Raw genomic sequence first — 27,481 nt, 5'->3', positions numbered from 1 at the left:
GGTCAGTTCTCCCTCCACACCACTGTGCTCTGCTTCCCAAGCATGAGGAAGAGAGCGGGGGGGGGAGTGGGAGGGGGGCAGGGGGTCCTTTCGCTTAGCTGCTGTTGCTTGTTATTTCCCAGAATGCCCTGGCTCATCAGCAGTCTGCATTTGATGGCTGCCAAGAACTGGCTCTGCTACTGCAGCACCTTCATGGGTTGCTCAGAGGTCTTCTGTGCCTATGACATATTCTGATAATCAGGTTATTTTATTCCCCCCCACCCCACGTCCCTGGAGCTGAAGACTGAACCCAGGGCCTTCTCTGCCACTGAGCCAAATCCCCAAACCCTAACCAGGTTACCTTTAGTGGTTTCTCACCAGCAATTCATAAGCTAAGACTTCTGGGAGCCCAGAGATGCCATGCTGGCCTGATCTCCACTCAGGGCTAGCATGTGCCAGTCCATGCCTGTCCCCTAGAGGGTGGTATTGGACAGAGGACAGCTAGTACCTGAGGACCTGCCACTCAGTGCTCTGGTTGTCTTTGCTGAGGCTGGTGCAACATTCAGATCTCAAGCACTGGGGACCGGGATCCTCCACCTCTGGACCTCGGCCTTCCCATTTTACAGTGGGCGGCTCTGCCCAGCATGTGGGAGCCCTGAGCTTAATTCTCCATAGTCTCACTACCCACACACTTACTTGCACAAAATGGGTGATTTTATAGGTTACATTGTAACCTCCAACTCTGTCTAGGCAGGAAAAGCAAAGTGGTCTGGCAGTCCGCTCTCCACTGGGTGACTTCTGCTACTAAGACCACCACACTGCACATCTTGAATTCTTGGCTTTTATGTCCAAGCCCAAAGATGTTTCCATTCTCCTCGGGTTACGGTACCCCTACTTTGACACAGCTCTCAGGGGCCTCTTCCTTCTCTCATCCAGTTCCTCTCAGGTGTAAACCTGTGTCATTGCGACTGTTGACCAAAGCCAGTAGACACCCCATGTTCTCAGCCCTTCTTGGAAGAACTCTGTTTCCTGCCTCAGCACAATGTTGTGAAAGTTCTTACAGCAGGGGAGCTGGGTGGAGGGGCCCTCTGCTCCTCAGTGGTGCTTCTAGGCTGTCATGTCCCTTGCTTGTCAAAATCTGTGGTACGCGTCTCTCTCTCTCTCTCTCTCTCTCTCTCTATATATATATATATATATATATGTGTGTGTGTGTGTGTGTGTGTGTGTGTCTGTGTATGTCTCTCTGTGTGTCTGTCTGTCTCTCTTTGTATGTGTCTGGGTATATGTCTCTCTGTGTGTGTCTGCATATGTCTCTGTGTGTGTGTGTATAGGTCTCTCTCTCTCTGTGTGTCTGTGTGTGTGTCTGTGTGTATGTCTGTGTGTGTGTTTTTTTCTGTGTGTCTGTGTGTATGTCTGTGTGTGTGTGTGTGTGTGTGTGTGTGTTTGTGTGTGTCTCACCTCTGTACCTCCAGATAATGTTCCCCATTCTTTGACAACTTTTCTAGGTGGCTCATGGTCACTACCCCTTCTATTCCAGTTACTGTCATCCTTTGGAAAAAATCCTTTCCTACCCAAATTTCAGAAGCACCAGGCATATAAATGAAAGATGAACAAATCTCATGCAGACCATTCACTCAATTACTACAGCATCTGTTCCGGTTACTTCTGTGTACCGGTGACCCACACGAGAACAACTCCAACATTTACTTTGTGTGTTTAGCTGCTACGCTAGTGCTGTGCCTGTGTAGACCAGAAGAGGCATCAGATCCCCTGAGCTAGAGTTCCAGGCATGTGTAAGCTGCCCAAAGTAGGTACTGGAGTGGAACTGAGGTATTCTGGAAGAGCAACATCTCCTGACTGCTGAGTCAGTCAGCACTTCATCCCTGACAAAGCAACTTCAAGGAGGGGAGGACGTCAAAAGGTTTCGTTCGAAGCTGCTCTGTGCTCACCCCAGCAGGCCATTGTGGCTGTGCAAGTCGGGGTGGAGGAAGTCCTCTGCCTCCTGATGGCTAGGGAAGAAGGTATGGACTGGGGACCATAGACAACTTTCAAAGGCATGCCTCCTCCAGTGACCTGCTCTGACGAGGTCCCACCTCCTAAAGTTTCCAGAACCTTCTAAAATAGGGCCACCAGGTTGGTACCAACTATTTCACCCATGAGACTCTTGGGATCGATTCATGTTGAACTCTGCTGACATGCCAATACTTGGATTAGTTTGCTCCGTTCTTTCCGTCTGACTTGGTCTTCTCGGGGTGCCACAACAGCAGACAGATAGTCTGGGGTTAGGGCACTGGTGTGGCCAGGTTCCTGTGACGAGCCTTTCTGTGTCCCTCTATGCACATCTCTAGGTATTCTCTAAACCTCTCGGTATGGAAGGCCATCGCTCTTGGTGCTCACGTGATCTCCCTTGGCGTGTGCTGTAAGGTCACTAATTCCATCCGGAGGTTCCACCCTTAAGACAATATTTAGATATGATCTAATTCTGGTATGGCCTCACCTCCACGTACCATGACACTGCGTGGGTAAGAGGTATACTATTTGACCCGGAAGGAGTGTAAACTTTCTACAGTAGCACTCTGAGCCCCACTGGGACCGTCTGCTCTGTTGACTCTTCTCCCTGTCTCTCCCATCTCTCTCAGATCAGAGGATGAAGCTGTCCTTCCAACTGCTAGTGTTGGATTTGTCCACTTCCTGTCCCAGCATCTCACACTTTAACTCCTGTGCTGTTTGGTTGCGCCCAACTAGAAAAGCTGCAGTAGTGAGCGCGCTCAGGCACCCTCCTGTGCTGTCTCTGCACCCCAAATTGCAAGAGAGACACACACTGTACAATTTCTGTGACTCAGGGACCAACCTCCATCGCTTGCTTAGCAGCCCTTCTCCCATGGCCTCTTTTCCCTCCCCACTAGTGGCCATTTATCTTCTCCACTCTGCCTGTCTCCTGTCCCCACTTCCCAACCAGTAACTCCTCCCTTTGCTTCAGAAATAGGGGCCGCAAAGGGTCAGCTCTTCAGGCTGCCTACTAGCAGATCTATTGACCTAGCGGTAACTCCCTGACCTTTGCTCCACACCTCCTCGTCAGCCTCTCTTCTCCAGGTCCTTAGACCAAGGGTCTGAAGCATCAGGCAGGGCAGGGAAGGCTCTGGGAGGCGTTGCCTTATGCTTTCATGGCAACAAGAGACCTCAGTTCCCACCGAAGCATCTACTACTCTCAGGGCTCTCCCGTGAGCTGATAATTGCCCACTGTACCAGGCGGTCAGCCCAGGTCTCCTGCCTCCAGTGGAAGCTGGATTGGGGCTTGGTGGTCATCAAGTTGGGAGCAAGAAGAGCTCAGGGTCTCCCAGTGGGACTGGCCCTTTCTTCACTGCTCCGCAATTGCCATCTCCTGGCTTTTGCTCCTCAGAAACTAGGGCCAAGGTGATCATTAGTTCTGTATTCATCTGGAGTTGAAAATCCACCATGTTTACTAGTTTCTTCATACAGCAAAAGGGACAGAAATGGTCTTCTAGGGGTTTTGTGTTCATATGACATAATCCTACAGGTTCCTGGATGAAGCGGTAAATATTTAAAAATGAATCTACCAACCTTCGCTAGTGCCGGCTCCTGCGGGCCACATGGCATCTGCTGGGTATTTTCATCTCAACCAGCAAAGCATCTCCACGGGACTCATTAAGCTCCCGGTCTCCATCCCACCCGATACTCTCTGAGCCCGGCGGCAGCCACCCTCTTGCGACTCCTTGTTGCGGACCCTGGACTCTGTTCACATTCCCAGCATCCAACCCCTGTAGTTATTGTCACAACTCCCAGTAACCCGTTAAAATCAAAACTCAATAAGCTTGTAATTTATCAATCAGGTTTATATCAGTAAACTTTCACTCCACAAAATGTCCATACAGTAAACCAATTAATATTGATATAAACTGTCCACCTAGATAAGACAAATTGTCCTATGAAAATCCATCCCCTATGAAATGCTCATAACTATCTGTGGCCCTTTAAGGCCACACAGATCTGAGTTGTCCTCTGCCTCCATCTTGGTTCTTCTTTCTCCTCTCTCATCTCTCTCTGTGCCCACCTTACTTTGTCACTGCCCAACCACATGTCTTGCCTTATCTTGTGCCTGCCCTCACCTGCATACAGACAGCAATCCACATGGATAGGTGTGTGTGTGTGTGTGTGTGTGTGAGAGAGAGAGTGAGAGAGAGAGAGAGAGGGAGAGAGAGAGAGTGGTGTGGGGGCGTGTGTGGGGGAGAGAGAGAGAGGGTGGGGGTGAGAGAGAGTGTGAGTGTGTGAGAGAGAGAGAGAGGGCGAGAGAGAGAGAGAGAGAGAGGGGGGGGGCACATGGAGGTCAGAGGGTGGCCTTGGATCTTGTTCTTTGCCTCTCATCTTGCCTGAGACAGTCTCTTTACTGTGTTTCCAAAATAGTTTCTGGGGATTGCTCGAATGGCAAATGCTTTACTCATTAAACCAGCTCCCCAGCCCCATCGTGTGTGTGTGTGTGTGTGTGTGTGTGTGTGTGTGTGTGTGTGTGTGTGTGTGTGTGTGGGTGCACATGTGTGCATATGCACATATGGAAGCCAGAGGTAACGTGGGTGTCATTGGAAGCCACGAACCTTCTCATTCTGTCTGTGTCTGTGTGTGTCTGTGTGTGTCTGTCTGTCTGTCTATGTCTGTTCTCTCTCTCTCTCTCTCTCTCTCTCTCTCTCTCTCTCTCTCTCTCTCTCTCTGTGTGTGTGTGTGTGTGTATACACGTGGGAGCCAGAGACCGACACCAGGGATCTTTTCCAGTCACTTTCCACCTTATTTTTGAGACAAACGGGTCTTTCATTGAACCTGAAGCTCTACGGTTCACATTGTCTGGCTGGCCAGTGAACCCTAGGGACTTATCTGTCCCTGTCCTCATCTCCCTCCCAGCCCCAAAGTCATATCCGTATGCTTATGTGATCAGCATTTTACCAACCGAGCCATCTCCCCGGCTCCTTCAGTCACCGGGACCTGAGATGGGCCACTTAAGCTAGGCTGGCTGGCCAGCTGGCTTCAGGGGTCCACCTGTCTGCCTCCCTGGTGCTAGGATTGCCAACGCAGTCACTCCAAACTTTCCACACGGGCCCTCTCTGCTTGCGTGCCGAGCCCTTGGCCTGCTGAGTTGCTTCCTAAGTCTTGCATTCTAACTTTTCTCAGCGAGTCTTGCCAGTGTCTAGAGCACTGTTCTGTGTGCTGAGGGAGAAACTGGGCAAGTCTGGAGCGCCACCTCCTCTGCTCCCACTCCTGCTTCCTGCCAGGTATCTCTGAGCCATGACGTTGGGCTAGAGTTAGGGTCCCTCAGGTCCACTGCTTCCGCACAACCAGTTCAGCCTGGCTCCTTGTCCTCAGCTGATGCCCCACCCCTACTCTAAGCAAAAATATCAGAGTCCTCTTTCCACCAGCAGAGGACGACTCTGGGCTTCTAGGGAGGTGGGTCAGACATAGGCAGTTCTAGCAAGTTACATGATGGTGAAGTGTCCTTGAGGCACAGTGCAGAACCCAGGTGTGGGGTGAGGAAGGCTTGAGGGACAGATGCCAGAGTGGGCTTTCATTTTGGGGGGTGTGCTGGCTGGTTTTGTGAGTCAACTTGACACAAGCTGGAGTTATCACAGAGAAAGGAGCCTCCCGTGAGGAAATGCCTCCATGGGACCCAGTTGTAAGGCATTTTCTCAACTAGTGATCAAGGTGGAGGACACAGCCCATTGTGGGTGGTGCCATCCCAGGTCTGGTGGTCCTGGGTTCTATAAGAAAGCAGGCTGAGCAAGCCAGGGGAAGCAAGCCAGTGAGCAGCACCGTCTCCCCCGCAATGGCCTCTGCGTCAGCGCCTGCCTCCAAGTTCCTGACCTGCTTGAGTTCCTGTCCTGACCTCCTTTGGTGATGAACAGCCATGTGGAAGTGCAAGCTGAATAAACCCTTTCCTCGCCAACCAGCTTCTTGATCATGATGTTTTGTGCAGAAATAGAAACCTTGACTAAGACAGGGGAGTGCTTTCAGTATAGAAGGCAGTTTTTGTGAAGGCACAAGGTTACCTCACATGGCAGTTTGCATGCTTGCCTTAACCAATTCTGGCCCCAAGACTGTCCACTCATGTGCCTGGTGTAGAATATGACCCTCAGCATTCCTAGCCCACCTTCTCCAGTCCATTGTGACACCGTCTCCCCAGCTACCAATGGAACCCTAGGGTTCTGCTTCCAAGGATATGGTTGGGTCTGGACAACAGTCAGGTGGGCCTGGCTTTGACTTGTGGTCCTGTCTCCAGGGAGGAGGGACTGGGGGTGCATGTAGAAGGTGATAATTATGATGATGCCTTGTGACTGTAGGGTCACACTCTCCATATGGATGTGGACAGGAGCCAGCCTGGGCCTGTTCAGCTGTGGGGACCCTGTGGAAAGAGCGGGCTGTCCTCACGGGAATTGTGAGTTCCCAGGTGTGGCACCTGGTCATTTCCTGTGCGCAGATGGAGTGCTGGCCCTTCTCTTCTTGTAGCAGGACCTTTGAGATCAGTGGAGGTCAGGGCCTTTGTTATCTGCCAGTCCCCATGGGTATTCAGAGCAAGGAGGGGTGCTCGGGGGCCTTGCAGATGACCTGGGAGCACACGGGGGCCTTGCTGACTGCTAGTCCCTATGGGTTTTTGAGTAGTGCTAAATTAACCAGGCTGGCCTTGAAGTCATCTTGTACCTAGACAGGGCTTGAGCTTGTGATCCTCCTGCCTCAGCCCTACAAGTAAATGGAATTACAGGCCACAGTGTGAGGCCCAGCCTCCTCCTTCTACTTTGGCCTGAATTTTTATTTCTTCATTACCTTCCTTGAATTTAGTTGTTAATTTTTCTTTCACGTTTTATAGTGGAACTTAGTTAATCAATATTCAGACTATACTTTTTTATTAAAAGCAGATAAAGCTATAGATTCTCCACAAATTACAACTTTTTTTTTTCAGAGCTGGGGACCGAACCCAGGGCCTTGTGCTTGCTAGGCAAGCGCTCTACCACTGAGCTAAATCCCCAACCCCAACAACTTTTAAAACACTCTTATATTTGATACTTTATCCCTATCACTCATATATAGTTTAGTCATCTATGATTTCTTTGGTATGTCAGGTGCTCATAAGTTTTTTCCTTAAAAATATATTGGACTCACTTCACACTCAGGGTCTAAAAGACTCACAGCCCTAGTTACAACGTCACTCCTTCTCTGCTGATCGAAGTGTTTGATATACTCTCAATCAAAGCTGGGCAAAATTGTTTTGTAGCTACAACAAGCATGCTCTGAAGTTTATGTTTGGATGACCAAGTGGCCACCATAACTATGAGGAAGTAGATTGACTCTGTGTGTGTGTGTGTGTGTGTGTGTGTGTGTGTGTGTGTGTCGCGCACACACACTTGCAGGACTTGCAGTAAGAGGACCACAGCACCATCGAGAGAGCATAGCACAGATCGGAGAAACAGAGCAGAGCTCAGCACCAGGTTCGCACAGATAAAACCAACCAAGCAAAGGGGCAAAAGTCACTTAGTGGAGAAAACGAATGTACTATATCTAGAGGGAAAATAATAATCCAGAAACACCCACCTTTTACAAAAATTAACTCAAACCAGATAGACTTAATTGTAAAACAACACAATAAAACTTCTAGAAGAAAAGCAGCAGAAAACCTCAGTGGCCTAGGTTTGGCAATGAGATTTTTAGCTGTAACGTCAAAAGCAAAACCTCAGAAAGAAAAAGAATAGATATGTTGAAGGTTGTTTAAAACTCGGACTTCTCTGCAAAGATCCCCATTAGAAGGATGATAAGTCATAGATGAGGAATTTGCGAAGGTATCTGATAAGGACTTACATTTAAACTACAGGTCTTGAAATAGGCAGGCAGGGCTGGGGAAATGGCTCCCTGTTAAAAGCAGGTTCTACTCTTGCAGTAGAACCCAGTTCAGTTCCCAGCACCTGAGTCAGATGACTCACAGCCATGGGTAACTCCAGGGGTCAGTCTGACCGACTCCTTCTGGACTCCAAGCAAACCAACACTCATGTGCATATACCAACACACACACACACACACACACACACACACACACACACACACACACCCCACATGCATGCATGCACATATTAAAACAGATAAAGGGGTTGGGGATTTAGCTCAGTGGTAGAGCACTTGCCTAGCAAGTGCAAGGCCCTGGGTTCGGTCCCCAGCTCCGAAAAAAAAGAAAAGAAAAAAAAAAGTAAAAAAAAAAAAAACAGATAAAAATGAATCTTTAAAGATAGAAATGTCTAGTAGTTGTAACCCCATCATTGAAACACTTATCCAATGTGTAAAAGCCCCTGAGATAAAAATACAGACATAGAGATAGGTAGATAAGCGGGTGGGTAGATAGGTGATAGATGGTAGATAGATAGATAGACAGACAGACAGACAAACAGATGACAGATAGACAGATGGATGGGCAGACAGATAGATACTTAGGCACAAGGAGGAAGATAGCAGATAAAAAGATGTGGCTGAAACCCACAACAGTCACACCACTGCTACACACCTATCCAGAATGACTGAAATAAAATGATCTGATCATAGCAAGTCCTGGAAAGGTCATGGGACAGACAGACTTCTCATTCATCGCCGGTGGGGATGCGGAATCATATGGAAGACAGTTGGCAGTCTTTTACAAAGCTAGTCATACTCTTGCCGTATGAGCCGTCACCCCCAGTCAGTATCCATGCTCCTAGAGGTTTACCCAACTGTTTTGAAAACTGGGTCCACACAAGAACTCACATGGAAATGTTTATAGTGGCCTGCTTCACAGTTGCCAAACAAAACAGCTAGAATCTCCTTCAGTGAATGGAGAGACCGGCTGTGCCCCACGCCAGCAATGAAGTACTTTTGAGTGACTTTTTAAAAGTATTCTTAGACATCCATGCTGATGAGACTACACGGTTGCAGCTTTCTGGACATTTCTAAGGGATGAAAATCTCACAGCAAACTTTGTTTCTCTGCATTTTACAACCTCCCCACCTCCCTTCTGCTACAGTCATGAGCCTCTGGCGAGGGAGTTGTGATACATCAGTTGGGGCTGAGCATGACGCAGTCACAGGTTCCCCTGCATTTTGGTCAGTTGTGGTTTTTAAGGACTCCTAGAGATATGCTAAGAGAAATCTCATGGGGTTTGCAAGAATGATGGGTAACTAAGGCATGCTGGGATTGGGAGAACTACGTCCTCCCAAAGGAAGAGTCTCCACATTGGTTATCCTATACCAAGTGCTCATCCCTGAAATCATACACACACGTACATAGGTTTGTATTAATATATATAGGTGTGAGTGTGTATGTGAGTGTGTATGCATGTGTGTGTGTGTGTGTGTGTGTGTGTGTGTGTGTGTAACAATGAAAGAAATAGAGGCCATGAATATGAGAGAGCAAAGGAGGGTACATGGGGAGTGTTGGAGGGAGGAAAGGGGGAAATGACATAATTATATTTTAATTTGAAAAGTGCTGTTAAGCCACAAGCATGGATGGACATGAAAAATGAATGTTACTGCAAGCTAAAGAAAGGCAGAGTGCTGTGTGGTCTTAGTTTATGTTCTGGGAAAGGTAAAGTCCCTATAGCAAGGTGACAAGTGGCTCATAGAGGCTTATGAAGACAGGATTGTCACATGCTGAGCGGGTCCTTAGGCAGGGGGACTTTTATACTTTGGAATGGCAGTTACCCTCAGTGTTTGCTAAAGCCCACGGAGTTGTACAGCACTGAGAGGAAACCAGACAAACCCTAAAAATCACTTAGGCTACAAAGGGACCCTGGGATAGAATGTGGCAAATGAACTTGACTGTTATAAATGTATGAATGTGCATTTGGCTTTTAAATCCTGCTATTAAAATGTTCCTAATTTATTTGCACTGTATTAGAAAGTACAATTGTATGTGTTCTCTTGAGCAGTGCCTGTGTTTGTGTGTGTGTGTGTGTGTGTGTGTGTGTGTGTGTGTGTGTGCAAATTTAAAGTAAAGGGACCATTTAGGAAGAGGATGGATCCCTGGGAGGGGGGCATAGGAAGATGAGACAAAGGATAGAGGTTAATGGAGACTACGCTAAGTATATTATATACATATATGTATATGTATATGATATGTATATTATATGTGTATTATAAGTATATGTATGTGTCTGTGTCTGTATGTTTATGTATATGTAGTATACATATGTATATTACATATGTACTATTATACATATTATATATTAATAATAGTAGTAGTAATAGTAGTAGCCCTCCACACACCCATTTTCTGAGGTAGAATCTGAGGTTATATAGTTAAGGCTAGCCTTAGACTTAGGCTTGTTATATAGCCAAGGCTAGCCTTAGACTTGGGAAGCTTTGGGAAGACAGGCACAGACGGCTAGACAAAGCTTCCAAGCAGTGTTAGTCTGCATTACTGCTAAATATGTATATTTTACCCCTGAAAGGAGTTGCATTAGGGCCTGCCTCCATAGCTCAGTGGCTGAGAGTGTACGCTGCTGGTAGGGATCCAAGTTCTGTTCTTGGCTCCACACTGAGGGGCTCACAGTTGGGCTCCACACCTGCTGTGGCCTCTGAGGGCGCCTGCACTCACATAACAAGCCCACTCACGGCACACATACTCTACACAATGAGAGGTCAGTCTGAAGACTTACATTTGATCTTAAATTGGAGCTGTCACTGTTTCTATTCCCTTCTTAGTGACTGAAGTCTTCGAAGGCTTTAAGTAGGCTCAGAGATTTTTGTGTGTTGGTTTTGGAGTTAGGATTTCTCTATGTAGCCCTGACTGTCCTGGAACCCGCTCTGTACACGGGGCTGGCCTTGACCTCAGAGATCACCTGCCTCTGCCACCTGAGTGCTGGGATTAGAGGTGCACAGCCACTGCCTGGCTAAGGCTCATGTATTTTAAGGATTTCCAGTTTTTGTGTTCTGAAACTTTTATCTTTAGGTAGTAAACCTCTCTGTTCCTGGTGATGTCAAGTTCTGATGTTTTAGAAAAGATGTGCATGGGGGTTGGGAATTTAGCTCAGTGGTAGAGCGCTTGCCTAGGAAGCGCAAGGCCCTAGGTTCGGTCCCCAGCTCTGAAAAAAAAAGAACAACAACAAAAAAAGAAAAGATGTGCCTATTAAATAAATGAGTGTTTTGCCCGCATGTGTATCTGTGTACCATGTATGTGTCAGGTCCGCAGAGGCCAGACAAAGGCATCAGATCTTGGGGAACTGGAGTTACACACGGTTGCAAGCTGCCATGTGGATGTTAGGAATCAAAGCTGCGACCTCCGGAAGAGCAGAGGAGTCCTAACCGCTGAGCCCTTGCTCCCGTCCCCTTACGGTTTATCTTTGTTTGCTGATACGTTGAGCTGTATCAGCTTCCTCTTGTTACTGTGCAGAATACAACTTTCCCCAGCCCTTTACTCTGCCTTTTCCTCTTTTGTCCTTGTGTCTCAAGTGTGTCTTCTTACAGGGTGACCGAATTGTCATCCACTTCAAGACACTTTTGAGAAGAGGAGAGGACCAAGGTGATTTCCTACACCAGCCCAGAAGACATACACAAGGTACACTCCAAGTGCACTTGGAAGTGCTCATGACCCTTCAAAATATAACATGGATTTGATAGTTCTTTTTATTTTTTACTTATTTATTAAAATTTTAATTAATAGGTGCTAATTATATGTACTTATAGAATACAATGTAGCGCTTTAATACACATATGCAACAGGTAAGATCAGACCAGCCAGTAACACATCCACTAGCTCAGACATTCATTTCTTAGCACTGGGAACATTCAAAGTGCTGTTAGCTACTCTGGAACATTCCATCAATGTCTGCCATAGTTATTCTGTTGCATGATGGAGCACTAGACTGCACCCCTATCCCTATTAACTATCCCTGCACCCCTGCCTCTGCTCCTCCAAGGCTCTGGTAGCCCCTGCCTAATAATTTATTTCTTTGAAATCAGCGATGTCTTCCACACACATGAGAGCTCAGGGTATTTGTCTGTGTGCATCTGACTAATTTCATTCAGCAGATTGCCTCTCTCTTCTATCCATGTTTCTGTAAATGACAGAATGTTGGTCTTCAATGTCTGAAGGATATTCCATTGTGCATACGTAGATAGAATAGAGACAGATGGTATATAAATTATGGATGCTATATAGATGGATAAATTATACATAAATGATAGATAAATTAATAGATGATTGATAGGTGGTAAATAGATATAGACATGAGAGAGAGAGAGAGACAGACAGACAGACAGACAGACAGACAGACAGGTAGGTCACCTGGGTCACCAGGACCAAACCAGCTGACAGACACAACTTGGAGAGAGAAAGGTTTATTTTGTCTCTGGGTTGGAGACCTCCTAGTCCCCTGGGATGGGAAAGTCATATCGGAGTTCATGGCAGCAGGAAAGTGCAGCACTGACAGATCACAGAGCCATGAGCCAGCAGCAGAGAGCAGCTAGAGCCAGGGGCCAGGCTACAACCATCTAATATCTGAGCCTGCTGACACCAGGGCACCAGCTGGGCCCAACTCTCGAAGGAGCCACAGTCCCCAGAAACAGCACAACTTTTCAACTGGTAACAATGTATTTTTGACTCATTTTTTCCAGTCGTGGTTACTGAATCCACTTTGTTTCTTCTTCCCTTGACTTTTCCTGAATTAAAATTGCTCTCCTTTGGTTTGTAGCTTTCCGGCTACTGAAGCGAATATTAAAGCTGTGTTATGCAGGGGTAGCTGCAACGCTTTCATCCCTCGTCCTGCATATGTTCTCAAGCACAGAAAGCTCTGAAAAGTATCTGTCTCTTCCCCTCCCGACTTAAACAAACACACACACACACACACACACACACACACACTACCCTCAGAGGCTGAGATGGTCATTGAATCCCTTGGAGTTAGACTTCCAGACGCTTGTGAGCCACCTGACATGGGTGCTGGGAACGGAACTTCAGCGTACTGAGCCCTGTCTCCACCCCCACCATTGTCCTCCTCCCAACTCCACCTTTGACAGTCCCCTTATCACTTAGCACAGTCTATGTTTGAAATTTTTCTTCAGGCTTGTCATTTTGGTGATCCATGTCTGCGTCTCAGGCCACCTCCCCATGCTCTTCCGTAAGTCCCTTCAGCAGAGGCAACTTGCGTTGAAGTTCTCTTGGCTCCCAGTTACCTGTACCTGTCTACTCCACTCTGCCTCTGCATGCACCACTCCAGGCTGGTTGTGTAATTCATTCTTCTCCGGTCTCCGTGGAGTCTTGGAGGCTGAGCATTTGCCTCTCGAGCCAGCACCCTTCCCTTCCCTGGGTCCCAAGGCTAATGGCAGTGTGTCTAGCTTGTACTTGAGGGAAATGTTGTGTTTCTTGGATGCATTGATTTTATGCTTTTGGAGTTTAAGAAAATACATTGTTTCTATATAATACATTGTTATTCTTTTTTCTCTCCCTTTTCTCTTCCTGGTTCCTGTTTAGACCTGGGCTAACCTTCCACCTGCCAAGTCTTTCCACTTGTCCAACTCCAGTTACACATTCCCGCTCACTCACTCTCCATACTGAATCTGTTTAACTTTCCACTTCACACTTTTATTTCAAACAACCGTTTACCCCTTCTTAGGCTGAGACGCTCACCATCTGTATCTGAATTTCCTAGCAGTCCCATAGCGCCTGCCTTCTCAGACCACAATCTGGGTTTGCCATTGGGCTTTGAGAATCTCTCAGGTTCTGCTTGTAGAAAGTTTGCACAGAAAGGGTAGCCAACCCACGACCTCTTCAGCGTTGCTGAGGGCTTTTGGCTCACAAGACAGGATTAGGCTGTGTCTGCTCCTCACTGCGCCCAAGGTATATCCTAGATCCTGCTTACAGCCTTCCTGCCCTCATCGGCCGCCTCACTTTGGGTCCAGGTTACTGTCTGTCTCCTTTAGAGTTCTGCCTTCCGGCCCTGACTTCTAAACTTTGTGGCTAAGGCTCTGAGCTTCTGCCTTTAGCCCTGGGCCTTTCCCATTCCCGACTCAGGTGTTTATTTTACACCACTATTTGTTTACTTACTGGAAGGAGGGGGTCCTTTGTGTCCTCTGCCAACTTTGAAAGTCCAGCGATAACTCAGATGTGTGGACAGTTTGCTGTGAAGAAGCCATCAGAGAGCTACTGACATTCATGAGGAAAACATTCACTGAAACATTCGAAGTGTCCGATGCATTAAAAATGGGGAGGGGGGTGAGCCAGGAGGAATGGATTACACCAACTAAGAGGCCTTAGGAGGAAAGGAAGGGGCCCAAACTCCACACTGACCCGAGGCAGAGGGTCTTTTCTGTCCACTGGCTTCCATATTGGGAAGGTGACAAGGGACTGACCCGCATCCTTTCTTTGAACAGATGAAGGAAGAACAGAACTCCAACACAGAGTTCGGATCCCAGGATTCCAGGGACTCCCACCGGCATGAGATATCCTATCCCTCCCAGAACTGGTCCTTGGAGATGCTGTTACGAAGACTGAAGGCCTTGGATGATAGAAGGGACGACAAGTTTGCCAGCGTCCTGGGTGCCATCGGGGAGTTTGGCACGTTCCAGTGGAGGCTGGTGGCCCTCACCTTCATCCCCAGTATCCTGTCAACCTTCTTCATGCTCTCTCACCACTTCTTGCTCACAGATCAGAGGCCCTACTGTAACACCAGCTGGATCCTGCAAGTGGGCCCCAACCTCACAGAGGACGAACAGCTGAACCTGACTGTGCCCCGAGCACCCAACGGCAGTTTCCTGACATGCCTCATGTACATACCTGTGCCGTGGGATCTAGACTCTATCGTCCATTTTGGCCTCAATTATACAGAAACATGCAAATACGGGTGGATCTATCCTTTCGCTCGCACGCGCTCTCTGACCAACGAGGTATGCTTTTCTTTTGTACTGTCTTGAATACAGTGACCCAAGAGATGTGGCACAGGCAGCTGGTGCTTGGTCTGAGCGCACACTGCAGAGGGGAAGAAGTCGGGGTCCTTGTTCCCCAGCCCTGGGCCCCAATTTTCTTAGCCAGGAAGCTAGCATGCAACTGGCAGTCCTTGGATTGAGGCAGCAGAGGCATGGGGCACAGGAGAGAGATAGGTCAGGAGGCAACCAGGCAGAATGCATAGAAGCTAGAGATGGAAAAGGAAAAGCTTGCACTGGGCATCCTCACAGGGCTTCATACCCTGAGGTGAGGCCTGGACCCTTTTCAGCTCAGATCCTTCTGTGGGAAGCAGGGGCACCAGGAACAGTGTGTGTGTGCCTGTGCGTAATAAGTGCTTAGCCAGTCTCCCGTCTGCACCCACCTCCACGTCCTCTCTTTGTGCTACAGGGTCTACCAGGTGTTGGACAGGGTCCTGGGGTAGCAGGGCAAGGCCTAAAACTACCTTTCCCCAGGTAACAAGTGCCTAAGGCAGAGGTTCTCAACCTGTCGGCCACGACCTTCTTACAGGGGTCATATGCACATCAGCTGTCTTGCATATCAGATCTCTACGCTAAGATTCATAATAGCAAGATCACCGTTATGGAGTAGCAACAAGTAGTACTGTGGCTGGGGAGGATGGGGTGCCGGGGCGTCACCACAACACGAGGAACTGAGTTAAAGGGTCACAGCGTTAGGAAGGTTAAGAACCACTGGCCTAAGTTTTCCCCTCTGGGCCAAGCTCAGTCTCTGTTCCCGAAAGGCTAGGTCTGTGTGGAGGCCGTGATCAGTGCCCTTGTCTAACCTGCAGTTTGACCTGGTGTGTGGTAATGAGCCACAGGAGGAAAACGGGCAGACTGTGTTCCTGTCAGGCATCCTGACAGGGTCTCTCCTCTTCGGGTTCTTAAGCGACAAGTGAGTCTCCCGGAGACCCCTCTGACCCCTGGGACACTGCTCCCTCCTCGGGCACTCAGAGTCTCGGGCTGGGGGAGGAAAATGTGGGGATACTCCAAAGCCCTGGGTAGCACAGAGGCCGGCCCAGGTACATAGCGGAGGCTGGCCAGGAGTGTGGGGGGTTGTGGCTTGGTGGTGTCTTCTCCTCACCCCCGCAGGTTGGGCCGCTATCCAATCATCCTGCTGTCTCTGCTGGGGATCCTCATCTTCGGCTTCGGGACAGCCTTTGTGAACAGCTTTTATCAGTATCTGTTCTTCCGCTTTTTTGTGGCCCAGGCCTCCGTGGGCTACGCCATCTGCAGTGTCTCTTTAGGTGATTGGATCTCGAGGGGGCACGTGGGACGGAAGCTGACACAGTTCAAGAGGGAAGGAGGAGCAGATCTACCTGGGAGAGGCAGGCTGACGGGAACCTAAGGGGAGGCAACAGGCCAGGAAGCTCAGTGGGGGAGGAGCACCCCTCTTGTGCCCTGCATAACCCCCTTCACGCTCCTCATGGACCCTGCACCTAGATGCGCCTCGCTTATTTCATCCCGAGCCTCAGAAAGTTTAGCCAACTTGTTCCGGGCCTCAGAGCAAGGAGGAGCTAGGGTTTCTACTCAGGTCTATGTGACACCTCCAGCGTATGTATACCCAGGCCTAGAACCAAGTGCCCGTAACCCCTCATTTTCTCGGGGCTTCCTTACACCTCTTCTCATGAGAACCTACCAGAGCACAGCCAAAGGGAAGCGACCTTCCACAGTACCTTAGGCCACGGAGATCAAAGCATTAATATACTCCAAGACAAGTGGTGCCTTGTCTGAACACATGTCATGCCCTGCACGGGCCTCTCCTATGACAGACACTGCTCAGGCAGAAGCTTGAGAGGGAGTGGCTGAGGGTAGAAAGAAATGAAGGGTGTGCGGGAGCTGAGGCGGTGCATCAAGGCCTAGGATGCGTACTGGGGGACACGGGGACAATCTAGCTCCGAGAGGTTTCTAAAGATCTGGAACAGGCAGAAGAAACTTTGTCTACCCTGAACTGTGGGGGGCAGGGGAGGCGTGTCAGTAGCTACATGGAAGGCCAATCTGGAGACTGTGACCTGACCACAGTTTTGTCCTCATGTTCTCTGCACAGTCATGGAGTGGCTGGTGGGTGAGCACCGCGCCCAAGCCATCATTCTCCAGCACTGCTTCTTCACCATAGGGGTCATATTGCTGACGGGGCTTGCTTACAAAATTAACCACTGGAGACTGCTGTTCCTGTTGGGCGGAGTGCCTATGTTTCCCCTTATCTGCAACATCTGGTGAGCAGTCCATTTCAAGACATCCACGGGCTGGGTCTCGTAGGTGGAAACGGAGGGGGCCGTGGAAGTGCGTGTGGGGGGAGGGGAGAGCCAGAGCCCCTCAGAGAAGCACGTGAAAGAGACGTCAGAGAGGTGGGCAGAACAGTAGGATATCAAAGATCCAGAGACAAGCAAAGATCAGGGCTGAGGTAAGACAGAAAATTTTAGGATAGCCTTGGTCACATTGTCAAGGTGATGTCGCTGTAGGAGGACCAGAACCATGCCCCACGAACTGAAGCTGAGTCAACGGAGTACCCCAGGAAATGACCCTTTGGCGGGAGGGGGGCGGGGAGAGGGCCTTTTCTGCTCAGTTGAGGCAAGTTCAAGCGATTTGCCATTTGTTCTTAAACGTCGGGAGCCGTAGACGGAATGTTAGAGAGGGGAACTGAAGGCTCACCTCACGGAGCTAAGCTTGGAGGAAGAGAGAGGAGGGATCGGCCATGTGCAGGCTGTGTTTGAGGAGAGACTAATTGGGGCGTGGGGAGAAGAATGAACTCAGTGTCTCAGGCTGACATTTGGTTTTACAACTCTGATGGGCATCAGGCAGCAGAGCGGAGGCCCCAGAGGGTAAAGATGCAGAGAGTGTATAAGAAACACGGGCACCAGGGTGGGACCTGGCATTTAGATCCCAGCCTGCCTGGCCTCAGAGCCCCTGGTGAATCGTTACGCCTGTACCATACGTAGGGTAGGTATAAGGGGCGAGGTAATGAGTTACAACGCAGGGCACGTAAGTGACTCAGGATCTTTCCGATTCTGCAGAAGCTGGGGACCAGCATTGACGATCCTCCGGACGCCGTGAGGGTGGGTGGCAGATGATGGCAGGTGGCATGTCTCTGTCATGTATCTAGGACAACTTGACTTTAAGGCATTTTCTTAAAATGTTATTAACATAGGGCTGGGAACACTGATCCAGTGGGAAAATTGCCCTCTATGCAATGTGAGGGCCTAATTTTGGTGCCTAGCGTCCATGTAGGAAGCCAAATGTGGGAGCACACTCTTTTAACCCCAGCAATGGGGAGACAGAGCCAGGAAGATCCCGGGGGCTTGCTGATCAGACAGTCTAGCATATTTGGTCAGTCCCAGGTCCCACTGAGAGACCCTATTTCAAAATATAGGCCGGCTGGCACCCAAGGTTGACCTGTCGCTTCTGTGTGCTTACACACACATACTGCCACACATACAACCTGTGGGTGTGTGCATCTGCACACACATAAACGTGTATATACGCACCCTCACGTACAACCTCAACACAAGTGTTACTAATGTCATAGGGACATATTATTAGAAATTAAATAAGACCAGAAGGTTTGAGGTGACGCACCCCAGTTTCTCACCTTTCAGCCTCTGGTTCCCTTCCCAAAATTCCTCGCTAAGCTTTTGGCCTTTTTCTTGGCTGTTGTGCATTCAGAGTCGATGCTGTCTTCAGTGGGCTGAACTCACTGGAGCACAGAGAGGCTGTTGTGTGTGTATTTTCCGTCACTTAGACCTGAGGATTGGCCCATATATGTCAGAAGTTTAGGCTGTAACCAACAGACAGCTTCTCACAGTTTGATGCCTATGACTGTCTGTAGTAACCACCACCCGGTGTAGAAAGAATTCTTGCCTTCAACTGTGGCATCCAGCAGCAGGATAGTCACAAACTGACAGGCACGTTGTATCAGCTTAATGAAACAGTAGTGTAGCTTCCCCACGGGGACTTACAACTTACCAAGCTATAAGGTTTTGTCTGACTACTACACCAAACATGGGTTCCGTCCTGGTCCTGTGGAGTGAGCATCAAGTCCAAGCCAGAGGTAATTGGTGGCATCTGTAACTGCTGTACCACTGTTACACCAGTGACCGTGCTGATAAGGAGGGCCCAGAAGTGACCAAGACTGTTGGCGATGACAATTCTCTCACAGTGGCCTGTCTGACACCTTGAAAAACTACGATCACTCACCAGTAAAGAGAACCTTACAGCCCAGCCTTAGCTTGACTCATTTCCTACAACCAGAGCATGTGGTGGTTTCAGGGTTAGGTATTAGCCATTCCCTCTGGGTGTGCATATCGCAGTGGTAATACGGTGCCTGTATGGTTTATGAGGCTTCAGACACCTTGAACAGAGCAGCGGCCCACTCCTGTGTACTTACGGTTGGAGCTGTCTTACAGAGCTATCTTTGGTCACGTCCACCTTGTGCTCTCTCCCCTCACTGTCCACTCCTTCCCTTGAGTTCCAAGGTTTTGAATACCAGGGAGGACTTTTCAGTAACGATATAACTTGTTCCTCATGCTACCTCAAGACATAAAAACAACAACAACAACAACAAAATGCCAAGCCAGCATTTCCATCTGTCTTTCTTCTTGTGTGACTAACCTGCCAGACCAGAGTCAGTGACAGAGGACACACACAGCTCCTCTGGGTGGTCACTTCCCTGTTTGTTATAGGGGAGTTTCCTTTAGGCATGCAACTGCCTCAGTATACTGACCGCTCTCTTGCCTGTGTGCCACTTCATGGATTCCAGCATGCTTTCTAGTCCACTAGCCTTTGGGAGACATCTCTGTGTATATTCGGTAGACCCCCATCCTCAAGGAGGAAATGCCAGCACATAACACATGGAGCAGGACGGTTATCTTGGGGTTTCTTCCAAGAGTGTTTACCCTGAGGCATCTTTGCTGCCGTGTGTGTGTGTGTGTGTGTGTGTGTGTGTGTGTGTGCGTGTGTATATAGTATGTAGGTGTGTGTGTATGTGTGTGTATGTGTATGTATGTGTATGTATAATATGTAGGTGTGTGTATGTATGTGTGTGTTTGTGTGTATGTGTGTGTTTGTATGTATGTGTGTGTATGTGTATACGTATATAGTATGTAGGTGTGTGTGTATGTGTGTGTATAGTATGTATGTGTGTATGTGTGTTTGTGTATGTATATAGTATGTGGGTATGTATGTAGGTGTGTGTATGTGTATGTGTGTATGTGTATGTATATAGTATGTGGGTATGTATGTAGGTGTGTATAGTATATAGGTGTGTGTATGTGTATGTGTGTATGTATGTGTGTTTGTGTATGTATATAGTATGTGGGTATGTATGTAGGTGTGTATAGTATATAGGTGTGTGTATGTGTATGTATATAGTATGTGGGTATGTATGTAGGTGTGTATAGTATATGGGTGTGTGTGTGTGTATGTGTGTATGTGTGTGTTTGTGTATGTATATAGTATGTGGGTATGTATGTAGGTGTGTATAGTATATAGGTGTGTGTATGTGTATGTGTGTATGTATGTGTGTTTGTGTATGTATATAGTATGTGGGTATGTATGTAGGTGTGTATAGTATATAGGTGTGTGTATGTGTATGTATATAGTATGTGGGTATGTATGTAGGTGTGTATAGTATATAGGTGTGTGTATGTGTATGTGTGTATGTATGTGTGTTTGTGTATGTATATAGTATGTGGGTATGTATGTAGGTGTGTATAGTATATAGGTGTGTGTATGTGTATGTGTGTATGTATCTGTGTATGGATATAGTATATAGTATGTAGGTATGTGTATGTGTGTATGTATATAGTATGTATGTATATGTATATAGTATGTAGGTGTATGTGTATATGTATATAACATGTGTATATGTGTATAGTATGTACGTGTGTGCATGTATGTGTATGTGTGTGTATGTGTGTGTATAGTATGTAGGTGTGTGTATGTATATAATATGTAGGTATGTGTATATAGTATGTAGGTGTGTATCAGTGCATGGGTATGTGCACATGTGTACAGGTATCTGAGGAAGACAGAGGATGTCAGGTACCCTGGAGCTGGGGTTACAGGTGATTGTGAACTACCTCCACTATAAAAACAGTATGCAACAGGTTTTAATCACCAAACCATCTCTATAGCCCCTGGCCTTTTTTGTTTCTTCTTTTATTAAAGATTGATTTCTCTCTCTCTCTCTCTCTCTCTCTCTCTCTCTCTATATATATATATATATATATATATATATATATATATATATATATAATATTTAAATCTGAGTCTTGCTCTGTGGTCTTGGCTGGCCTTCTGCTCTTATGGAGGTCAGATTGACCTCAAATTTGCAACAGTCCTCCCAAGTGCTGGGTTCACAGGTATGTCCCAGCATGCCCGACTCTCATCTTTGTTCGTCAAGCCCCTGTTGTACCAGCACCAATTATAGTATACGTTTCCTAGAGAGATGTAAAAAACACATTTATTCGCCCCCGATAATTGGAGCAGCAGACCACAAAAAGATGAATCAAGTTCCGTTTGGAAAATAAATGGCCTTACTGACGTTCTTTCTGTGAACACAGGCAGGTGCTGCACCAAGTACCAACCCCTTAGGTTGTTTTAAATCGTCAGTGTACTCTACCATTTCTAAGATCCCGCTCTAGTACAGCTATATAGAGGGGGTGGCTGCTGGACCCTGTAACAGCCGCGTCACTACCTGCAGAGTTAGATCTCTACCTCCTTTTCCTGTTGTTGCTACAACCGTTGGCCAGGGGATGCTTGCCCCAGTCACCACAACCATTCTGCTTCATGGTGGTGACAGTCGTGTGAAGGATACAGGCTCCACTGTGGTCCTCAGAGATCGGGCATGAGAGAGGACACTGGGCATGCCTTGAGCTAGCAAAGAAGAGCTTAGAGCCAGCTGGGGTAGTTAAAGAGACCATAGGGCAAAGGGATCGGGTGACTGAGCGCTGCCTCTGAGCAGCACTGGAGGGGCGGAGAGGGACTTTAGGGAAGAAGGACTGGCTGCTATGTATTAGCAGAAGGCATCTTGAGGTTTGAGGTGGCCTCTGAGGTTCCTTGGTCACATGTTGATACAGATGGCATCTCAGCTGGAGAGCCGCTGGTTTTGGGGGCATCCTAGAACTCTGAGGTAAGAGAGAGGTGGGGTCACACAGGATTCTCCAAGAGTCCCCACGGTGGCTGATGGTGAAAGGAAAGGTGGAAGAAGCCAAGAAGGTGCTGTGCTATGCAGCTGAGGTGAACAAGAAGACCATCCCTTTCAATCTACTGAATGAGGTAAGAGGCTTCGGGCCAGGAATGAGGCCAGGGCTGGAGACCATGGAAACGTCTTCCATCATCCATTCAGTGGGACCCTAGTCTACTGCTTCAGAATGAGGAGGAGCTAAGCCTGGACAAGGCCGAGGAGTGACTGGCTCTGGGGGAGGGGCAGGCCTTACCCTGCGCGTGGAAGCAGAGAACAAGCTGGGGTCCCTTCTGTCTCTGGCTGGTTTTATTGTTTATAGCTACAGCTGCCAGGAAAGAAGGCAAAGGCCTCCATCCTGGACTTCTATACCAATCAGCACCTCTTCAAGGTGGTCTTGGCCATGGGATGTGTGTGGTGAGTACCTGGGGCCAGTGGGAGACTCTGGGAGGGGTAGGGAGGTTGGCCAGGGCTCGGTCAAGTCTTCAGTCTGTGTCATTCTTTCACTTCCTCTGTCCTTGTTCCTGATGCTCTATCCTCCCTCCCTCCCCTCTCCCCCCCACCTCTCTCTCTCTTCTCTCCCCTCCTCTCCCTCCCCTTTCTTCCTCCTGTCTCTCTCCCTGTCTCTACTCTCCCTTCCCTCTCTCCACCCACTCCTTTCTCTCGCCCTCGTTCTCTGACGCTTTTGTTCCAGGTTTACTGTCAGTTACGTCAGTCTTACGCTGAGCCTCAAGATGAAGGACTTTGGGTTGGACATTTACTTCATACAAGTGGTCCCCTGCATCACGGCAGTGCCAGCCCGTCTGTGCTGTATCCTTCTCCTGGAGTATTTCGGGAGGAAGTGGAGCCTAAACCTGACTCTCTCCCTGGTCACCTTCACATGCTTGTGTCTCCTTTTCGTCCCCGAAGGTACAGCGTGTGAGGAAGGCAGCCCCATACCTTTCCCCTCCTCATGGTTCTCCTAGTGTCTCTTGTCTCCACCAGTTAAGCCTGAGGGATTGGTTTCTTGCATGTATCCTCTGCCCAGCCCCCAAGACCTGAGGGAGGAACTCAGGCTATTAAAAGAGAGTCAACCCTGAGCAGAAGGGCAGGCATTCTCTGTGACCCCAGTCCAACCCATACCAGAAGCAGACCTACTGGGTAAATGAGGGAAGATGGTGGGAAGAACGTTCTTTTAGCCTCTCCCCTAGGCCTTGTCTCTTGTCTGGAGCCTTTGATTGGCAAGCACCTACTGTTACCTATGCTGTCTAGGACAATCTACTCATTGGAAATTGGTCTAGTGGTGACCTGGGTCCACGGCAGTTGTCTTGCTCAGAGGCCTCTCCCAGGGGCTCACTGCCTGGATCCTGGGACCCAGCATTGTTTCCAACGTTTCAAAGATCTCTAGGCAAGAAACATGGGGCAGTCTGTAGGGCCAGAGTGCACAGAGCTGTGGTGTTCTCTCTGTGGCCAGTGCCCAGTAGGGGAGGCTGCAGTGCAGGTCTGCCCTGAGGAGTCAGCCTCCTCCTTTCTCCTGAAGCATCACTCAGCATTCTCCCAGGGGCTAGCAGATGTCGATTGGCAACAACAAAAGGAAGAGACATGTTTAGGCTTCTAGGGCTTGATGCTTTTTATTATCGGCGTGATTGCTCTTGCTAAGCAGAATACTGAATCAAGCTGACGAGTTTACAGACGTGGGCAAGGAACCGGGAATAGGATTCTGAGGACACAAAGGTCTGAAGCTGGGGGCATAGCTCAGTTGGTGAGGTGCTTGCTACATAAGCATGGAGAAGCCTGACTTTGGATGTCCTGCACTCATGTAAAAAAGAGAAAGGAGGGTCTCTGGGGTTTGCTACACAGTCACTCTCCCTGAGTCAGCAAGTTCAGTGAGAAACCCTGTCTTAAAAAACTTGTGTTAGGTTTGCCCCAAGGCCTGCCCTAGGGTCTCCCCCAAGGCCTGTCCAACTCTCCTACTGTAGTTCGTAACTTCAGGACTGGCTGGACCTCTGCAGATAGATATACTCTCCTCTGGCTGAATGTCTGAGTCTGCTGGCTAGGTGACCAAGTGCAGGGGTCAGCCATTCAGCTGCCTTTGGTAAGGGGCTGAGAGAAGGCTGTAGGGTGGCCCAGGACTTTAAACAGTACTGTCTTCATTTAGAGCTGAAGTCAACAACAATCCTGATGCTCGTGCTTGGAGAATTCAGCATGGCGGGCACTGTCTCTATATTCTTTATCTACACTGCCGAGCTCCTGCCCACCATCCTCAGGTAAGGAGTCTGGTGGGTTGAGGTGGCATGGGGGGATGGGACAGTGACAAGGCTAATGTAACACACGAGACTGAGCACCACTTGGTGGTTCCCTGATTGAGCATCAGGAAACAATAGCTGGGTTGAGCATGGTTTGCGTGGGATTTCCACACCCAGCCCTCACCAAGAGAACAAAACCCAGATGCTACCACTGATGACCTTTCAAAGACACGAAAGAACCATGGTCCAGGCCATGCATAGCAAGTAGCCGAGAGGGAGTTTGGGCTAAGAGACGTCTCAGTTTCTTCTTTCCATCGCCGTGATAAAATACCATGACAAAAGCAACTAAAGGTAAAAAGCAGCTTATTCCGGCTCACAATGAAAGGAACAGAGCTTTATGTCGGGGCAGGCAAGGCAGAAGGAGTTTGAAGCAGCTGAGCCTATCACACCACAGTCAGGAAGCATCGATGTAAGCATCGCTTGCTTTCTCCATTTGCACAGTTCAGGATCCCAGCCTAGGGGATGATACCACCAGCGGTGGTACCACAGTCTTGCCATCTCACTTAGCCCGACCGCTCACGTTCAGAGGCCGGCCTCCCAGGTGATTCTAGATTTCGTCGGGTTGACGAAGAAGAAAAACCTTCACACGGGACCTGACTCCAGTCTCTGCCTTGTGTCGTCTCTTAGTTTGCTTCCTATTGCTGTGGTGGACGCCATGACTCAAAGCAACTTGGGGAGGAAGGGGTTTATGTCATCTTACAGCTTACATCCCTGAAGGGAAGTAAAGATAGGGACCTGGGGGCAGGAACTGAATCAAAAGCCGTGGTAGAATGCTGCTTACTGGTTTGCTCCTCATGGACTGTCCAGCTTGCTTTCTCATACACCCCTGATCTACCTTCCCAGAGGTGGCACTGCTCTGAGAGCTAGGCCCTCCCACAGCAACCATCAATCAAGGAAATGGCCGAAAATGTGCCCGCAGGCCAATCTGACAGGAGCATCTTCTCGTTTGGAGTTCTCAGTTCCCAAACGACTTTAGCTATATTGAGTCGACAAAACTAACCAGCCCACACGAGATGCCTGGAATGGATGTGGGTTTCCCTGAAGTTGTCTCTTCCCCTACAGGGTTCCTGGTGATAGCGGCCCTGTCTTTCTGAGCCGATGGGCTGCATTCTTATGAGCACATGCTGTTACAATGCACGCACCATTAGTAATTCTCTTGCTCTCAATAACCAAGGAGAAATAACTACCTCTTTTAGGTCAACCATGTTGGAGAACTTGGTTCTCCAAGGTCACACACTGAAACAGGGTGGAGAGTCGAGTGTGTGGTTTAAAGCAGCTTCTCCCTTCCTCTGTGCCCAGACTCCGAGCCTAAGGAGTCTTCTAAATCAGTTGCCAACCTCATTTTCAGGTCTACAGGTCTGGGAATGGTGTCTATCGCCTGGACAGCTGGGGCCATCTCATCTCTGGCCATCTTCAAACAGACCAAAACGCAGCTGCCCATCTTCTTCTGCTGCTTGTGTTGCGTCCTGGCCTTGTGCTTCTCCTCCCTGGTGCCAGAAACAGGAAACCGGCCTCTCCGTGACAGCATAGAGTACTGTTCAAGGTAGCTGTGCAGAGCCTCCGTGTCTCAAGCTCCGGGGGTAGAGTATGCTAGATACTGTCCATGCTCACGACAAGATGACCCATGACGTGAGGGTTCTCCTGTTCAAAGCAGTCCCCCCAGAACTTCTGGTTGTGGCCACTTTGCCTGGGTCTAGCTCAGGTTCTGCCATTTCTCTTTCTCTCTCTGTCTGTCTCTCTGTCTGCCTGTCTCTGTCTCTCTGTCTGCCTGTCTCTCTGTCTCTCTCTGTCTCTGTCTCTCTATCTCTGTCTCTCTGTCTCTGTCTCCATCTCTGTCTCTCTCTGTCTCTGTCTCTGCCTGCCTCTGTCTCTCTGTCTCTGTCTGTCTGTCCCTGTCTCTCTGTTCAGCTTTCCTTGTCCATAGACCCTCTCTTTGCCCTGCCCTGTGTGCCTATCTGGATTGGGGCATTGGGCTTAGAGATGAGAAGACCGGGGTGACATAAATTCTCCCAAAGGGTTTCTGAGAAGATTAAACCCACATTGTAAGAGGTCCAGCCTGTGACAGGCACCTGCAGATAAAGATGGTGGGGCCCACTCTAAAGTTACAGGGACGAGAAGGGTCAAGCTGGGTCTGGGAAATGCAGTCAGCCCGAGCCCAGAGATCACTTTTGTCCTGTACCGTGGCCAAGCTTGGCTGGGGACCTAGGTGCATGAGAAAGCCCTGTCTCATCCAGAAGGAGTCATGCTTGAAGACACCTCATGAGTTTCCTCACTGTCCACAGAGACTCCCTGGAGCACAAGGATAAGAGCAAGGATTCCTCTAAGGTGTTAATGGCTGAGGAGTCAATGTCTGATGTTGCAGCTGATTCTGAACTGACAAAGAACACCATGTTTAATGCCATGACTCTCAAGCCAGAGACAGACAGCTTCCTCAACATGGCCTTGGAGGTACCCAACAGGGAATCTCCAGTCCAGCTCCCTGAGGACCACCCTCCCTAGAGCACTTTGGATTGGAGTTTAGTATGGGTATAGGGCCATGGGTATACAGCCTCGAATTCTAGACCCAGTCTGGTATGTGGGAAGAGTCTGTCCCTCCAAGGCCAGCCCTCGGGATCCAAAAATAATTCCTTCTGAAGGAGGTGCTGACTTGTGATTCACTCCAATAAAATATCATGTTGGTCTTGAGATGGCCAGGTCAAGGTTGACTGTGTTATGACAACCCAGAGGTTGTGGCCTGGACAGGTACGGGATGGTGGTCAGATAGGTAATGGAGGCTTTTCAGGATCTTTGGCTAAATTCTCAGGGGCAGCAGCTAACTCTGGATGGAGTGGGTGTGGGATGGGCAACATCTCTGAGGTCCAGAGATGGAGCAGGAGCACCAGTCACACCTTCTAGCCCAGCCATCAGCTCAAGTCCAAGCGAAGGACAGAATTCATGAGGGTTTGGATGGAGAAGGAATGAGAACTACTCATTGCCTGGGGCCGTCCTTAGCCTTCCCCTTGATATCATGGCCTGCCCCATCCTGAGAGATGCTCTCAATGATGGCTCCAATAAAGTTGACCTCTGGTTTCCACCACCCCAAGGAAAAG

At 48.8% G+C, this 27,481-nt stretch overlaps 1 protein-coding gene across 2 annotated transcripts; it reads left to right on the top strand.

The window, feature by feature from the left end:
* Positions 1–6,212: 6,212 nt before the first annotated feature.
* Positions 6,213–27,077, top strand: Slc22a14 (solute carrier family 22 member 14). 2 transcript variants are annotated; one of them, XM_032910691.1, is made up of 12 exons: positions 6,213–6,224; positions 11,457–11,547; positions 14,361–14,873; positions 15,719–15,822; positions 16,020–16,174; positions 17,044–17,143; positions 22,082–22,202; positions 22,430–22,524; positions 22,802–23,016; positions 24,245–24,353; positions 25,741–25,935; positions 26,675–27,077. In XM_032910691.1, the coding sequence occupies exons 3-12, from the start codon at positions 14,361–14,363 to the stop codon at positions 26,889–26,891; spliced, it is 1,824 nt and encodes a 607-aa protein (XP_032766582.1). In that variant the 5' UTR covers positions 6,213–6,224; positions 11,457–11,547; the 3' UTR covers positions 26,892–27,077. The 2 variants fall into 2 exon arrangements, with proteins under 2 accessions (XP_032766582.1, XP_032766581.1); XM_032910690.1 differs by lacking the exon at positions 6,213–6,224 and having other exon boundaries at positions 11,464–11,547; positions 16,975–17,143; positions 26,675–27,031.
* Positions 27,078–27,481: the final 404 nt, after the last annotated feature.

The sequence above is a fragment of the Rattus rattus genome, chromosome 8, assembly GCF_011064425.1.
Source record: "Rattus rattus isolate New Zealand chromosome 8, Rrattus_CSIRO_v1, whole genome shotgun sequence".
Taxonomy (NCBI): Eukaryota; Metazoa; Chordata; class Mammalia; order Rodentia; family Muridae; genus Rattus; species Rattus rattus.
This window is presented reverse-complemented; position numbering and strand designations above follow the sequence as displayed.